The sequence below is a fragment of the Choristoneura fumiferana genome, chromosome 3 (assembly GCF_025370935.1).
Source record: "Choristoneura fumiferana chromosome 3, NRCan_CFum_1, whole genome shotgun sequence".
NCBI lineage: Eukaryota > Metazoa > Arthropoda > Insecta > Lepidoptera > Tortricidae > Choristoneura > Choristoneura fumiferana.
The window spans coordinates 9,618,070-9,634,874 of NC_133474.1; the positions used below are offsets into that span (position 1 = coordinate 9,618,070).

At 36.6% G+C, this 16,805-nt stretch overlaps 1 protein-coding gene and 1 pseudogene across 1 annotated transcript; both read right to left on the reverse strand.

Annotated features, from left to right (window-relative positions):
• Positions 1-3,517: 3,517 nt before the first annotated feature.
• LOC141426518 (retinol-binding protein pinta-like) lies at positions 3,518-9,129 on the reverse strand (annotated as a pseudogene).
• Positions 9,130-9,506: 377 nt separating this feature from the next.
• Positions 9,507-14,444, reverse strand: LOC141426517 (alpha-tocopherol transfer protein-like; the record flags this gene model as incomplete). Its single annotated transcript, XM_074085483.1, is given in 6 exon segments — positions 9,507-9,732; positions 9,805-9,910; positions 12,335-12,445; positions 12,664-12,795; positions 13,590-13,719; positions 14,286-14,444. Coding segments are annotated over 6 exon segments (790 nt in total), but the record flags the coding sequence as incomplete, so codon positions are not given.
• Positions 14,445-16,805: the final 2,361 nt, after the last annotated feature.

Below are 16,805 nucleotides of genomic sequence, written 5' to 3' on the forward strand. Positions count from 1 at the left end.
GCCACTTGACCACGCGCAATTTATTTTTCACACCTCTCCTTCAGAAAAGTAACTTTTCCTCCCTGACGAGAGGGAGCAAAGTGCAACTTTTCTGTTCAAAGCTTTTCTAAGTGTTTTATTGCAAATGCCATTTTTTGAACTTGATAATTGTATAGCCACGCCATTTTCTATGCTGGTTGTTCTTTAAATAATATTTAAATATTTTTTTTCAAGTTTCTTAATGCTCGGTGTGAAAAGTTATATGAGCCACTCGGGAGCAAAATTATTTTCATCTTGGGCGTTAACACTTGAATCCCTCATTACGCTCAGGATTCAATATACGCCCTCGCCGTAAATACACCATTTTGCTCCCTTGTGACACAAATAACTATTACCGCATTACACTCATCTTCTTTTTATTAATACTTACTGCTTTATTAGCTAAAAGTATTTTTGGTATGGCCCCTAAAATATTCAATCATTTGCCAAAATGTATTTTAGATATTTAGACGATGTACCTAATTAAATTCAAAAGAGCATTGCATGGCTTTCTATGTGAAAAAGCCTACATTCCATTCAAGCTTATCTGAATGAGAGTTTGTAACCGTAACAGGTCCGTATTTTTTTCCTTTTTTCTACCTTTTTCAATGTTAATGGAATAGGTATGATTGTAATGTTTGTACTTAGTTATATGTGCATTAGTTTCATTTGTATAGCATGCTGCATGTCTCAGTGCCAGCTATGTATTTGTATGCCTTATGGCGAAGCATAGCGATACCACCCAATTTAAACTGGAAACTGGAAAAACTTAAACTGGAACTGGAATTTCTTCCTGTTTTAGCGGACTACGACAGATCAAAAAGAGGGCTATGACTTTAACCCGACTACGGCATAGCAAAAGGAGGACTTTGATTTTGACCGATTGTATGTTGAGATCTATATTATGTTCATCTGTTCTCTCATAACTTCTAAACTACTAATTATAATTTGACAAATGTGATGTGGTTAGAAACATCTTGATTGTCGTGATGCCACATTTGAGGCATTCAGCGCGCGAGTCCACTCGCGTGCTTCCAGATACCGCGTTATGCGCGTTTCTACACGCTCCATTTCGAACCGACAACACGTCCACTCGCTACGGACTCACGCGTCGTGTAGAGGGGCTACTACAAAATTCGAAAATCAAAGTTCGTATCGTACCGTCCCTTTCACTCGTTTTAAATAATATAAGCGTAAGGAAATAATAGTAGGGAAGGACATATGATAGTTTTGATCCCGGAAAAATGCATAGTTCCCGCGGGATAGCGACAACCGAATAACGGCTAGTAATACATATTATACTGTACTAAAGACTGGCGTACACCATTCTCATCTAACAAGCTTTTCTTTTTATTAAGTTCGTTGTGTTTTTTTTACGTGCTTATAATTTGCTTAATACTCGTAATAGTAATAGACTGATTTAAGAATAAATAAGTACTAAATATTGGCCATGTTGCCTGAATATGCATGTGTTCCATGGGCTTTCAATGCCTATTGCCTGTTGTACCGTTTTCGGTGCCAAGTATAGTTTTGCTCCCGTATGTTAGGTATGATTTCCTCACTTTCCGAATATGAGAGATGAAAAGTTACTGTGTAGTATTATAATTTGACTACGACCATCGGCTTCGTTAACAGAGGGGAAGGATCGTTAAAAAGTACATAACAAAAAAACGATGAAGCACTTTAATTTTTAATAGTATAAGTTTGCTCATCTCTAATACTTTAAACGAGCAATTCTTGTATATGTATATATGGGGGTTTTCGGGGATGACAAATCGATCTAGCTTGGTCTTATCTCTGGGTAAACGTTTATTATCGAGTTTTATCCCGAGCAAAGCTCGGTCGCCCAGGTACTAATTATTAACATAACATCTTATCCTACTATAATATTACAAATGTTAAAGTTTGTGAAGATGTTTGGATGTTTGTTTTGGATATTACTCGGTTGCCGGTTTTTTTATTTAAAAAAAATCATTGGACGTTGTTGTATGGTCTTTCTTTTTTCAGCTTCCGCTTTTCGCTGTCGCTGCCGCTACCGCTGATTGCGTAAAGATATTATTTTCTAAAATTAACAGCCTCAACAAGTAACACATTATTATTATCAATGATTAGGTGCAGCGTATTATATCTGTGTTCTTTTTAATACGCACCTCTCGATGATTTGCAATTTCTTTCATATGATAGTAGGTAGTTCATAAAAACTCGGTTAGTCGCTAAAACTGTATTTTGCTCCAAAGATGTGCGAGGATGTGTTACGAAGAATGCGTTTTCATGAACCAATGGAAACTCTTCATTTACCTTATCCTAGCACTGCACATCTCTGGTGGAAACAGCTGAGCGGAGCGAACGAAAAGATCGAAACTAGTCTAACCGTTCCCAACTTATAATCATAACTTGAATCGTTTAATTTCATAGTTTTTTAAAACATCTCTCTCGAAACTTAGTAATATTAAATCTGTAAATTTCACCCTCTAACTCATAGGTTCCCAAAGTGGTCGAGGTGGATCCCCAGGGGTCCACGGGAGATCAGACGGGGCTCCGCGTTGGCGTGAAAAAAATGAGGGTTTTGGAAATATGTATACTTAGTAGAAATGTAGCCGTGTACCGAAAGCAGAAAAACTTTGAAAATGGTATACGAGAAAATATGTTTGGGAACCTCTGCTCCAACCCCTATAAAGGGCTAATTTAACGCTTTCGCTCAAAAATAGTTATCAAATCTCAGGAAAAACCAAGCCCCTAAGTCTAGGCCCCTAAGCCACTACGGCTTAAGCTCTGACTTTACTAACCCTACACTTACTAGATCAATTGCATGTTATAATATTGAAGACATATGACATGATTTCCTACGGCAAAATAAGTCCATCGGTTCTACTTTAGATTTTAATATTATAGTCAGCATAAGGGAATATTTGGATGTCATTGGGAGTTTTCGTTATTGACCCAGATGGACACCAAAATGAATACATTTTTATGAAACATGTCGAAAATGAAGCGCTTACATTAAGTATTGCAATAAGCTTTGTATTGTATTAATAAGAATATGGAAAATATTATAGAGGTTTTATTAAGTTGGGTTTTATCTAGATGACTTTTAAACAGAAGATCTGTATTTTTGATTGATATTTCGCCTATTAATCGAACTCCAGTTGTCTGAATGAACAGTCAACACCGAATATGTCTTCCGCCGTCTTGGGTTTGCCGGGTCGTTTGGACTCGTCGGTACTGTACTGCAAATCTGCATCCAGCCAGTCAGTGTACTCCTCAATCTTTTTGTTCCAGTAATCTAATAAACAAACAACGTATTTTAAATGGCTGTTTTTAAGTGTTGTGGATAGTATTCAAATTCGACCAAACCAAAGTTGATTATTTGTCTAAAATAAGAGAAACCTTTAATTTCCTGAACAGTGCCACCGTTTCCTCCATACTCTGCGGGCAATATTTACTTAGGAACGTGTTTATACAACGAATCGAAATTTTTATTGTGCACGTGAATCTGAAAAAGATAAATATTATAGTTCTCTGCGTCATAAATATAATTGTTAATACTGAATTGTTGGTGACACAAAATGCGCACCCGGTTCCTGTTCTTTTCGTTCAAGAATGTTTTGGTAAAGTTGACGAAAGTTTCAAATCCTAGCGGAGTATTTAGTTAGTGAATTCCCTTCATGCGAGTTGGTGCAGCATCCTGGAAAAAATACAGTTTGTGAATAAAATAAAACCAAAAAGCTTTAAAATGTTTTTTATGTATAAAATTCAAGCCTATCGGACTGTGACAGGGGTATAAATCTACTTGTCAGATGTATTTACAGAAGTAATTGCAGATAGACTACTAAAACGGTGTTTACAAAAAAAATACATGTGTACCTACGCGAAATAAAAGAGCATGATATGATAATTAAAATTGCCTCTCGATATTTATAAACTGTAGAGAAAAGTAAATTAGCGGGTCATAGTGTGGTAGTAATGTTCATGTAAATTACTGAATCAATAATTGACTGTAAAAATGATAACGTTCAAAATATTGATACCAGAAAACTAACAGCATGCAATGACACAAATATAGATACTCAGTGGCACTGGCACATATTGCTCAATTTACGAATACATAAAAAATTACCTAAAGTAATTATAAGTAGTTATAAGTATTTTTTGTAAACACTTTATATTGTAAAATAAAAATAAAAAAACCTATTAGGTACTGCTGCATACATTTGAGGGCCAGAATTTTCACCCGCCGCTCAGCTCACTATATAATTTTAGAACGAACGCTGTCATTACTGCATTCAATGCCAAACTGGATGTGATAATTTACTTCTACGTAAGTACGTAAGTACTTATTAAGTATAAAAATAATAATTAATAAATCAAAAACCCGCCTGAAAAAATGAACTGAAAAGATCGAAACAAGCTTATGTGTTTAGAACTTATGTCAAATAACTTTATATATTTTGATGCATTATATTTTATAATTTTCGGTATTTCAATTGTATGTATTTCAACCGATATGTATTTTAAATTTATACATTATAATACGTACCCGTCACACGAGACCAAAGTTTTTTTGCATCTCGTGTGTTTGAATTCCTCGCTGATCTCAGGATTCTAACCTAAAATCACTCGCTATCGCTCGTGATTCAATTGTAGAATCCTTCGCAAAATCAAGACTCGCACCAAAAAACGACTTTGCTCTCTTGTTGCACAAATAACTATTACTAAGATAACAAGCAGGCACAGGCCTACAAGCCAGTAAGTATGTTAAAAAATATAATAATAAGACCTACCCTCATTATTGAACTCATTACTTCCATTATCTCAACAATATTGTATGTGTTGGGATCATAGAGACCAAGCCTTACTAATATAACTCTGGGATCTGTAGGATTTGCTGTCTTCGGTAGAACGAGAGCAGACCTGAAAAAAACGGATTCTTAGGTTGTAAGCTTTTCATAAACGGTTATCATAATAGTCATAAACTGTACGTATATCACGCATAGTATAGCCCGCGCCAAACTTCGAGCTCTCTCTGAACAGTAACTGGGAAAGTTTGTATGTTTGGATGTATGTTACTGTATATAATAATAATTTAAGTGTATTAATTATTTTCAATAAGTGATTGACAACTTGTAACTGATAATAAGTAAGTGACTATCATATTTCAATAGGCTTACTTATCATATTTTTAAACCTAAAAATTAAGCAGGATAAATTAATAACACTGAAGAAAACTTTAATCCGTGATTAATAAGAACAATAAATAAATTAATAAAGAAAAACGGTAAAACGGTATTATATCTCGGCATTTTAACAGTCTTTCAAAAACAAAACAGTAGGTAGGCACTCCCAAAGCAATAACAATAAGTAATAACAAAAATCAACTACTTAAAACAGTAACGTAACTATGAACAATAACAAAAATCTAAACTCGCGACGCGAACAAATAAAATATACTCGCGCGGCCGCGGCGACTGTACCACTGCTGTTCTTGGTAAATCGATGTCTGGATTCCTCTTCCACTCTGCAGACTCCAGGTTCTTTTCATCCTCGATTAGGGCGTTGAAAGCCGGCTGCCCGCGATCGCACGCGCACGATTGCGAAAAGACGATCACGACGCGGACTAGCTTCGAGGATCCTACGACTGCGCCAAATATGGAAGTTGCAGGCGAAGAGTCCAAAAACCCAATTACATGGAATAACTTTACTTAAAATATAAAAATTACATTAAATAGTTCTTAAGCCAATGCGATGCTAGCAATTGACTAACTCTTGGAGGCTGCGTCCGCCGCTGGCGCGCGGTGCTTGGTCAGCTCCTCGTGCTGCGTGCTCACGCGGCGCCGGCATGTTCGCTTCGTCAGCTAACGCAGCTCGGTTGCGATGTCGCTAGATTTAGCGATCCGTAGGCACGTAGCGTACATAACAACGATGTTGCGTAGAAGCACTCGGCGCACACAGATGCACGAATAAATATGGCGAGCGCGGTGCAGCGCAGCAGAGCTACTACGAATCTCGAAACTCGAAGTTCGTATCGTACCGTCCCTCTCGCTCTCGTATTAAATAGCATAAGTGTTAGAGGGACCGCACGACACGAACTTCGAGTTTCGAGTTTCGTAGTAGCCCTTCAGGAGCGAGCGGGGGTGTGCTCTCCCGTCCTTACTCGCTTACGTCCCGCAGATACCGATAATGCGCTACTGCGACGCCAATCGCCTCGTGTTCAGGGCGAGCTAGAAGTTCGACGCGGGCTATACCTAATTCCCAACAGTAATAGTATAAAATATTTTCCAAGAACTGCAAAAACAATGACCTCTTTCGTTTTTCGTTTTTAGTTAGTTAGTTTCCAATGTATCAAACAGATCATTGATATAAATAACATTTTTTTTTATACGACTGGAAGGCAAACGAGCAAGTGGGTCTCCTGATGGTAAGAGGTCACCACCGCCCATAAACATCTGCAACACCAGGGGTATTGCAAACGCGTTGCCAACGTAGAGGCATAAGATGGGATACCTCACGTGCCAGTAATTTCACCGGCTAAAATTTATAGCTTGAAACTGCTGTTGGGTGACAGCATCGACTTTATATGGTTATAAAGTCTGCAATTTTGAACATGAAACTACCGTGAGGCTCACTCATATTAAATATTATTATATTGATCCGGATAACTCACGTCTTAAATCGAGTTTACCTCCGAGTTGGAAAACGGTGTTAAATACCCGTGCTGCGTCATCGGTGTGTGTGAACGTACATTTACAGAGCGATGTTGTTAGTATTGTGTGCGAAAATGCGAATAATTGTGTGCCGGTGTCAGTTTCGTCGGGTAGTCGCGCGAGCAGCCGCCGAGTCGTTGCTCCGAAGACGAAGGGCTACGGATTAGTCCGAAACATGTCGGGCTAAACTCGATTTAAGGCGTGAGTTATCCGGGTCAATATATATATTTAATATAGGTACCTATACATTTCTTGTTTATGGATCATTCCTACTATTGATCGAAACATGGAATTAAACTTCAAACGCTACATACTCCCATGAACCTGTGATGTCTAGAATATTTTTCCTAAAATAAAAGTAGTAAAGGCACTCACCCGAGATTCAAAATTTCTTTGAATTTAGGATCTCTATGAGTTATGCTATAAAGTTCGGGAGTTATCTTTGGCTCGTTCAAGGCTAAATTTGCAACCTCTCAAGAAAGCAGCCAGCCATTGATCATCTAAAAAGGCTTTAAACTTTAGACAAGCTTAGATTTACAAAAAAAAAATATGATAAAAAATTGAACACTACAAAAACCATGAAAATATTTTTCTAACAGTCTGAAGTTGGTGCCTCAGCACGAACCAGCAGGAGTGGACCTATAGTCGTCTACCTCACCTACATACCATATATTGGGCTTCAATCACTCCTGCTGGCTCGTGCTGAGGCACCGACTTCAGACTGTTAGAAAATAATTTTCATGGTTTTTTGTAGTCATAATTTTTTTGACGCTTTTCATTGTAAATAATCTAAGATACAATGGTTTAATGTCAACTGCTCGTCACCTTTTACGAAAAATTGCTTTTCCGATGCAGAGATGTTGATTATTGAGGAGTTCTGGTGCTTCACCACCCGTTCCATTTCACCATATGCATTACGACGAGCATAAATTGCTTATCAACTGTGTTAAAGTAATTGAAACTCAACCCGTGAAGTACTTGTTATTGAGTAATAGCTCCGGTAGTCAAATGCGGTCTTCATCATCAGTTCAACTTCACTAAATGATGATTTTCAAGAGCAAATGCACGAGTTACCACTAAATATACCAAAATTACCATAGGTGCCCCTACAATATTCGAAGAGTTCCCTCGATTTCCTTAGGATCCAATCATCAGATCCTGATTTGGTGCTTATGGGATCTAATTGAAAGCATTCCTAGACGAACGTAAAAAAAAATTCAAATCGGTTCAAAAATGGCGGAGTTCTGAGGTAACAAACATTAAAAAAACTAATTGATAACCTCCTTTTTTTAACCATATCGAAAAACCCGACCCCCGTAAAAGTAACAAATTTGGAGTTGAAATAAAAAATACAAAAACACTCCAAAAAAACAATCATAATCCTTTTTTTAAGTCGGTTAAAAATCATTAATTGAACACCTGCACATAAAAGTGAAGTGTTGTAAGATAGGGAGCAAATATTAATTGATTACCTCAGGTCGACCAATTTAACATTACGAAATAAATGACAATATTATATCAATTTTCATGTGTCTATATGAAAACATGTTAGTGACTGTAGGTATTTTTATACTAATTAATTACTGATCCATTCATATTAGCTAAATTACAAGCCAATTTGATACTTAAACAAAAATTACCTAGCTCACAGATATTTCTCCTATTTCTGTTACAGTTGGCCAAATAAGTGGTCTATCAATTTTTAAACAGGTTCCTGTCAAATGAATATGTCGCTAAAGTCAAACTTTCAAGTTGACAGACACGTCTATTGGCTTTATTGTTTTATACATGTATGACATGCAAAGGGTTATCAACTTTAGGGTGGTAGACCATATTATACATATTTGGCTGATGGTACAACGTATTAAAAATTGCAAATGGAAAGGTAAGAGAATGTTGTTATTTACATTCACTGATCATTGTTTCTTAAACTTATTATGTGTCACATACGTAATTTATTTGGAACTGAATACATAAAAATTACCTTACTAGTACGAGCCCGGAAATGTGGCTGCTTGGTAATCCATTCTTTGAGGTGTTGTATTCCATCCTCTAGCTTCTTAGGATCCTCTGTCAATTCTAATCTGGCTTTTTCAGCCAGTTCAGGAGGTAAAACTCTAACAGGCATGATAATAAAAATAATGTTCCGAATTAAATTATCAAATCAAGTCGAAGCGCAGTTTGAATCTGGAGCTTATATTATTTGTGATTATTTTTTTAATTCTTTAGAATAATAGATAACTTTTTTATCTAACCGATTAGTCGCAGAACTTGTTGATAGCTTGTCGTTATATAATATTGTATCAAATAACGATTTGATTAATCATATACCCGGGTATATACACGGGTACTTATTTATCTTTTTTCGTCCTATCCATCTGTATCTGTATGATACTAATAAATAATCGGAATTGCCAATTACTTAAGCATTAACTTTAATTATTATCCAAATTAATCATGATAGTTAAAGTACGTTTATTAAAAGGTATTTACTTGCAAACGTTCTTCTTCTTCTCGAAAACGTTATTAATTATACTTATAAATTTTCTACTCATCTAAGTATTTTCGACATCAATTTCTATATTTCACAGTCTAAAATAGTAAAAGAAATATCACGGGACAATTCACTCCAATTGACCTAGTCCCAAAGTAAGCTTAGCAAAGCTTGTGTTTTGGGTACTAAGCAACGGATAAATATAATTATATAGATATACTTAAATACATATTAAACACCTAAGACCCGAAATATAATAGAAAATACCTTAATCTATATATCATAAAACATAATATTGTTTAATCTTTTATTGATAATAAATACGTGTGTACAACATTATCGTAACTTTATCATGTTTCACATAAAATCAGTCAAATTGGAGTTGTCTGAATGACCCTTCGGCGCCGAACATACTTTCAGACGTCTTTGCTTTCCCGGGTCTTTTAGCTTCATCTGTACGGTACAGCATGTCTTCTTCTAACCAATGACTGTACTCTTGGACCTTGTTTTTCCAGTATCCTGGAAATTAATAATAAAGCACGCAATGGGATAAGAATAAGGAAAAGCTTAGTAGATAACTAATTTTGATACCTATAATCTCCTTATCGGTCCCCGCAGTTCCACCATATTCTGCTGGGAGGACTTCCTTTGGGATGTGCTTGTACATCGCCTCGTAGTTTTTGTTGTGAACATATAACTGCAAATTCAAAATAATATTGACAAACGACCAATGGGCGATGGATGAAATTTTTAAAAGTGGCTGATTTTTTTTATCGCTAGGAATAAGCTATCAATGGAAAAAATATCAGATTTTTCTGTAGTAGGTACCAATTAATTATAAAAAATAAAATAGTTTTCATTCCAATTAAGATTGTTTTTTTTTTTTGAATCCAATTCCAAATTTTACTTTTACGGTCATCCTGTAAAACCGTATTTGAAATACAAACTGAAATATAGATGCATAAGACCATCACTGGGAATCGAACCCAGGTCCTCGGTAATCCGTACCGCGTGCTATACCACGCGGTACAAATACAGTTTTCATTCCATCCAAAATGAACTACTAGGCCTGAATACGGTTTTGTCTTGGTCTTCACGAACGAACGAAAAAAAAACCTAACGTCAATATCGAAAATACAAACTGAGACATAGATGCACAGAAAAATCAGAAAAAGAGACCAGCACTGGGAATCGAACCCTCAGCAATCCGTGCTGCGTGCTATAACCCCTACACCGCTGCTGGACAGGAATCTAGACCCGAATTTGCTGTTTTTTTTTTATTTGATTTTGCTGAGGACCTGGGTTCGATTGCCAGTGCTGGTCTCTTTTTATGGTTTTTCTGTGCATCCATGTCTCGGTTTGTATTTTTGATATGGTTTCACGGGACACCCGTAAAAGTAACAAATTTGGAGTTGAAATAAAAAATACAAAAAGACTCCAAAAAACCAATCCTAACGTCAATGTCAAATTGTTTACATTCGACATAACCTCTTCCGCATGTTCGAAGTTTTCATATGTAAAAACATCTTACGATTGCTTTCTTATTCACACCGGACCTTTGATATTGCCTACTTTTTCGACGATACTCGCTTTTGACCCTGGATTCGATTTTGGAAGCTATATTAATGTCGGCGGCCGATCGTAAACAAGATCACGAAATTCCTAGACATTCGTGAAACGCCGCCATTTCATGATATGCCTAAACGTTGGCCAGGCATATCACGATGTGTGAGAAATAATACGGCAGATCGATTAGAGCAACGCATTCGTCGATATTCGCTCTATACCATTAAAAAGTTTCTTTTTTTGGTTCTGCGTCGCAATGGCGGCCGTGACCAGCTGACCGGTCGTTTTGTTTAGCGCGTGAAAAATGTCGGCGTCGCAACAAAACGATCCTTAAACCGAAACTAGTGATTGAATTCAAAATAGAAGTGCAAAAGAAGCTTTTGAACATCAGCTCCGTTTTTTTATGTAATGAAATATCAACAAAATAATGTCAGACCGTATTTTAAGGTTAGTATTTTGTTGATAAATAAAATATTCACTTTGTTTTTATTTAATAGAAAGTTTAGGTACGACGAGCGAAGCGAGGAGTGAAGTTAGTATTAATTGTGATCACACGCACGAGCCGAGCGAGCGAAGCGAGCGTGCCGAGGCAGCGCCGGCGAAGTGCGAACCGATATGGCGGCGTTTCGATTTTCTAGGAATTTCATGATCTGCCTAAACTGGCCAATCATGAAATCGGCGTATGATATGCCTAGAAATTTCATCTGAAACGTCACGGCAAATCGCTAAACGGTGAGTTTTGAACGATATGGCGGATGTCCCTTAGCCAATTCATGAAATGGCGGATTTCACGATCGGATATTTCGTGATCTGGCGGATTTTACGATCGGCCGCCGACATTAATACGACGACCTTAAAATGGAGAAGTTATTTGACATTGTCGTTAGATTTTTTTTTCGTTCATTCATGTCATGAGGATACAAAAACCGTATTCAGGCGTAATAGTTAATTTTGGCGGGAATAAAAACTATTTAATTTTTTATAATTAATTGGTACTACAGAAAAAATTGTTATTTTTCTTCATTGACGAGTAAGCTTATTCCTACAGAGAAAAAAAACAGCCAATTTTAAAAATTTCATCCATCGCCCATTCTTGCCTAAACATAGTCATAACTTGCTGTTGTCTACAACTTCGTCTGTCCCACGGGAACTTTTCACTTATTCGCAATAAAAAGTAACCGACGTCAATAAGGAACAGTATAGGTTTTCATTAAGTAGTAAAATGTTTTTTTTTCTAATTAAACTTTGTTCTTTTATTCGTGGGATAAGTCTCCTTCATACAAAAGGTAAAGTTTTCACAAATAAACTCATCAAAAAAACACCAAACGTCAAGCATAGAGTACCAGCGCGTTCAAAATATATTCCATCAATCACAGATGGATCTGCTTGTTCTACACTCTGTGGTGATTACAAACTTGAAAGACGCCTAGCAAAGCACGGTCGCCCAGGCACTAAATGTTGATAATCCGTTTCTCAATGAAAATGTCTAAGTATTTGTTTAAGTTATCCTATCACAGGTTTTGCAATTAAAAATAAGAAATATTTCTTCACTTACTCTGCTTTTAATTTTTTCGTTGAGTAGTGCTTTCATCGCGTTAAATACCGTTTCGAATCCTGGCGGAGTGTTTAAATAGTGAACTCCTTTCATGCGGAACGGCGTGGCATCCTGGAATAGAATACATAGTTGTCATTTGCGTAGTAGGTAAATATGTAGGTATGTCTGCAATATTTTGAAATAAGGTAGAGTACCTGCCTCATTTAAATCGGCTTCACTAAAGTCAATGATAAGCTCCAATTTTTATATTAGTAGGTATGTTAAGTGATTTCTGACAGTACTATACATAAGTATCACTTTTCATATCTTATTTTATGTTTCCTATTCACCTGTCCAACAACAGTCATCTTTTTCATTTGTAAGGGTGTCATCTGCAGGAAATGCCCCATTGTGACACCTTCTAAGTCAATTATAGCCATGACACCAGACACAACTGCATCGTCATCTTCCATGTACAAGATCTGTGAAAAAAAAAACAAAATGAAAAAAGATGAAAGCCATGACAATTCATTTATTCTTCACTAAGCCCGGATTTTTAATCCCATGGAAAAAATGTAAACAAAGGTGTTGCCGTTATCAAAAAACATTTGCAGAATTCAAGATATTTTATTCTTTCCACATTTTCCAGAAATCGACTTCCCATTAAAAACCGTATTTCTTAATCAAGATAAAATATTTTAGTTTACTGATGAAAATCTTTACTTTGGCATTTACACTTTGATATATTAATTTACAAAGAGAGTACTGGTTTTCGTATGCATAATTTATTTCTTGTCCTGGTATTACACCCGGGTTTTTAAGCTGTAGGCCGCTGGATGCGGGACGTCTCTCAATGCTCTAACATTCGAGACTGAATTCGTAATCGTTTTCCAGTGACTCTTGTTCTGTTTTTTTTTTTACTGTCGACATTGTTGTTATATTTTTATTTTAGTTGAGTTGTTCATTGTTACGTTTTCCGTTTATTTTTATATGAAAGGATGGACTCCGGTCCAATTACTTCTCTGTCAAAAGACGACTTATAAGTTGTCTCCCGTAAAAACGGCTCTTTTATCCAAAATAGAAAAAAATATGGTAATAACAGAACTTTATATAATATTTCTGCCGGGCCCATACCTTGAAATCCCCTGAAAAGTCACTTTGATAATGACGAAACTTTGTTTACATTTTTTCCGTGGGATTAAGAATCCGGGTTTAGGTAAGTACCTAATCTATAAAGACTGAAAGAGTACAAAAATAATGTCATGTGAAATTTCACCTTTTCTAAACAGTTCGAAACGGACAGCACTTCAGACAGGGTCATCTTGTCGGGATTATATCTTCCTGGACGCACAATTGACAATTTCGGAGAGCCAGGGCTGGCGGTCTTCGGTAAAATAAGGAATGCTCTGTTAACATAAATATACGTAAGTGTAGAAGAGTCTTAATAAATAAGAACAGGACGATGGTGTATGTCTGATGTACTTTAAATACATAAGTAGCACCTAAATGGGTAAAATTTCTTTATCTGTGACGGTCAATCAAAAACTTGGTATTTATACGGTATTATCAATATTATCATGATACGTTGAACTGCCCCAAACTGTACTGCCTGCAACTTGCAACTACACTATGATCGTAGACACTGCGGCAGTAGTTGTGATTATATTTTATCTGACTTTCTGTTCGTGATAGTGTTAATAATAATAATAGGCCTTGACATCTTTTGCAGATGATCTAAGTAGCATCGCGACGACACTTGCGCTCGTGACTAAATAGGCCGATTCGGGACAGGATCCCCGGCCGCACACGCGACAAGTGTACTCCCCCCAGGTGGTCGGGGGTTGATGGCCTGCTCGAGACGCCTCGTGCGCTTTTCCCTAAGGGTGTGGAACCAGTTGTCATCATGTAGTGCTCGACCTTTGTGAATAGTGTTAATAAAAGTAATATACTGGATTCGTGAATGTTATTGTACCCCAAATCAAGAATTTCCATGAAACGAGGGTTTTTAGGCGTGAGCGCGAACATGTCAGGAGCCGTCGTGCGAACGGAGTAGTAGAGATCTATCTTCTCTTTTGCGCGCTCTAAGCTGAACTTGCAGCCTCGCAGAAATGTTGTTAGCCATTGGTCGTCTAAAAATAATTACAATTATAAAAAAGCATGAATTTATGTTTTCCTTGAGATATACGATTGAAATAAGTCATTGAATTGCACAATACTTGATGGGAGTCCATGTCCATATATCAAGATCGCAAAGCGTGGCGTAATCTAGTGTTGGCGGCCAAGACTCACTTTGGGTCACTTCGCCCAGGTAGTAAGTTAGTAAATATATCCATATAAGTAAATCAATCACACGTGCAAGAGAACGACGTCTGTGCGAAATATATATACTACACTATAGTGTCTTCCTATACATCATCCCACCTACTCAAAGACTACAGTATATATAGGGAGATAGACGGGTATCTCAGAACTTGTATTGGTTCGTATGGAAAGAGGTGCCATCTAGTTCTCATTGTTAAAGCTCGCGCCTATGCATGTGTACCTAGATATACATATAGATATGTATGTTTACGTATGCATAGCTACGTATAGATTATCAATATTACGCTATAGATAAAATTAGCGTCACGCGTCCTAGAGACTACATTAGTACCTAACTTTTTTTGTGCAGGAAATGTCCTTAAGACTACTTGGTAGTCTCTAGGACATTTCCCGCACAAAAAAAGTTAGGGACTAATGTAGTCTCTAGGATGCGTGACGAGTTAAGTAAAAATGTTATTTTCAATAATGCACATGTTTAAACAAAAAAACATGTGCAATACTGAGAATAACAGATTGTGCCGAATAGAAGAAGACAACCAAGTTCACGGCACTTGGGCAATTTTATTATTAAAATCAGTACTTACCAAATGTTAATGTACCACGTTTTACTTTTTTCAATGGTCTACTTGCTACTATTTTGCTGAGATCTCTCTGCGCTATAAAGGGTATAGAGAAAGGGAAGTAAAGTTTTAATTCAGATTTATCAATTGCCATTTATTTATATCATGACAGGCTAGCAACCTGTCACTATTGTACCGTTTTTGTCAAACTTAACTAAACCTATAATTGCTAAAAGTGGTTCCGAAGCGGTAACGTTTCGTGTGCTCTGCCTACCCCATTTGGGAATACAGGCGTGACGTTTGTGCGTGTGTAATGGGCTATGTTTTGCAGTATTATAGTAGTTTATGCAACTGTATCGTAATAGAGGTCACATGAGTGTTTTAAGGCCTAATTACGTACAGTTGCATACAAATATTTTATCTACATCCATATATTAAATCCTCTATCATGTGTTCCGCGAACCCTTGAGAATGACCTGCATTGCAACGAGTACTAGGTATGTCTGCCCCACGACTTGCGCCCGGTGCGCGCCCGATGACGACGACCTGCGCCTGCTGGTGAACGCCCCGCTGCTGCACCTGTACTGTAACTGTAATGAATGATGTATGAAATCTCATTACGATATAGATTTCTGTATCCCCCGTGCTGTACTGCCGTGGTCATAATAGAATTCAATATCGTAATGATGGTCGTGGCTGTCGTAATCTGTGGTTTTGAACGCATAATGGAGGATATACTATATGGGTGTAGATAAAATACATTTGCAATGAGATTACTGGCTGTAATCAACTACATAAATAAAAATCTATATTCTTACGCTAGAAAAAGGCGTTTATGCTCTAGCACGTCATGTTTCTGACTCCGTTTAAGTAACTATGAGATAGTCTCACGGTAGATTAATGTTCAAAATTAGATTGTAGCCGATTATTAGTGGCTTCATGTGCATGTCACATCGCGTAGCAACAATTTATAGCAAATTTTCACAATGACAATATTCTTATTCTAAATATTACCTATTATGCATACACAATATTCGAAAAAGTGTCATCGTCTTTACCGGTTCTTAAAAACTTTATCATGTATATTATGAACGGCCGTAAAATGTTTTACTTATTTACACACAAAAAATCAAGGAAACATATTTTTAAAGCAGTCTTTGAAATAACATCAACTGTATCAGATAAATCAAAGTTTTATTGTCGTATTTTAACTACAGAAATTTATGTTATGTATGTATGTTGTTACCTTCAAAATTTTATTCACATTCCTCTTATAGTTTCCAAGTAAAATGCCTGTGATGTGACAGGGACGAACAATAAGGGTTCCATTTTTGGAATTTTACATTGTTACCGCAACATATTTAGAATAACTAACTAAGAACTAACTAAGAACTAGAGTTCGAAATCTAAACTAATAAAACTAGGGACTGTAGATTTGGCAAACTGATATAAATCTGATAATAATCCAATCATTTGGCAGTTACATCCTGTTCATCCTGGCCAGGGTCATCTCCGTAGAAGGGAATTCTCAAAGTTAATGGCAAACACAAAAAAACTACACAATTGTTTAATTTCAATGACAATCGTTTTTATAATAGACAACACCTAAT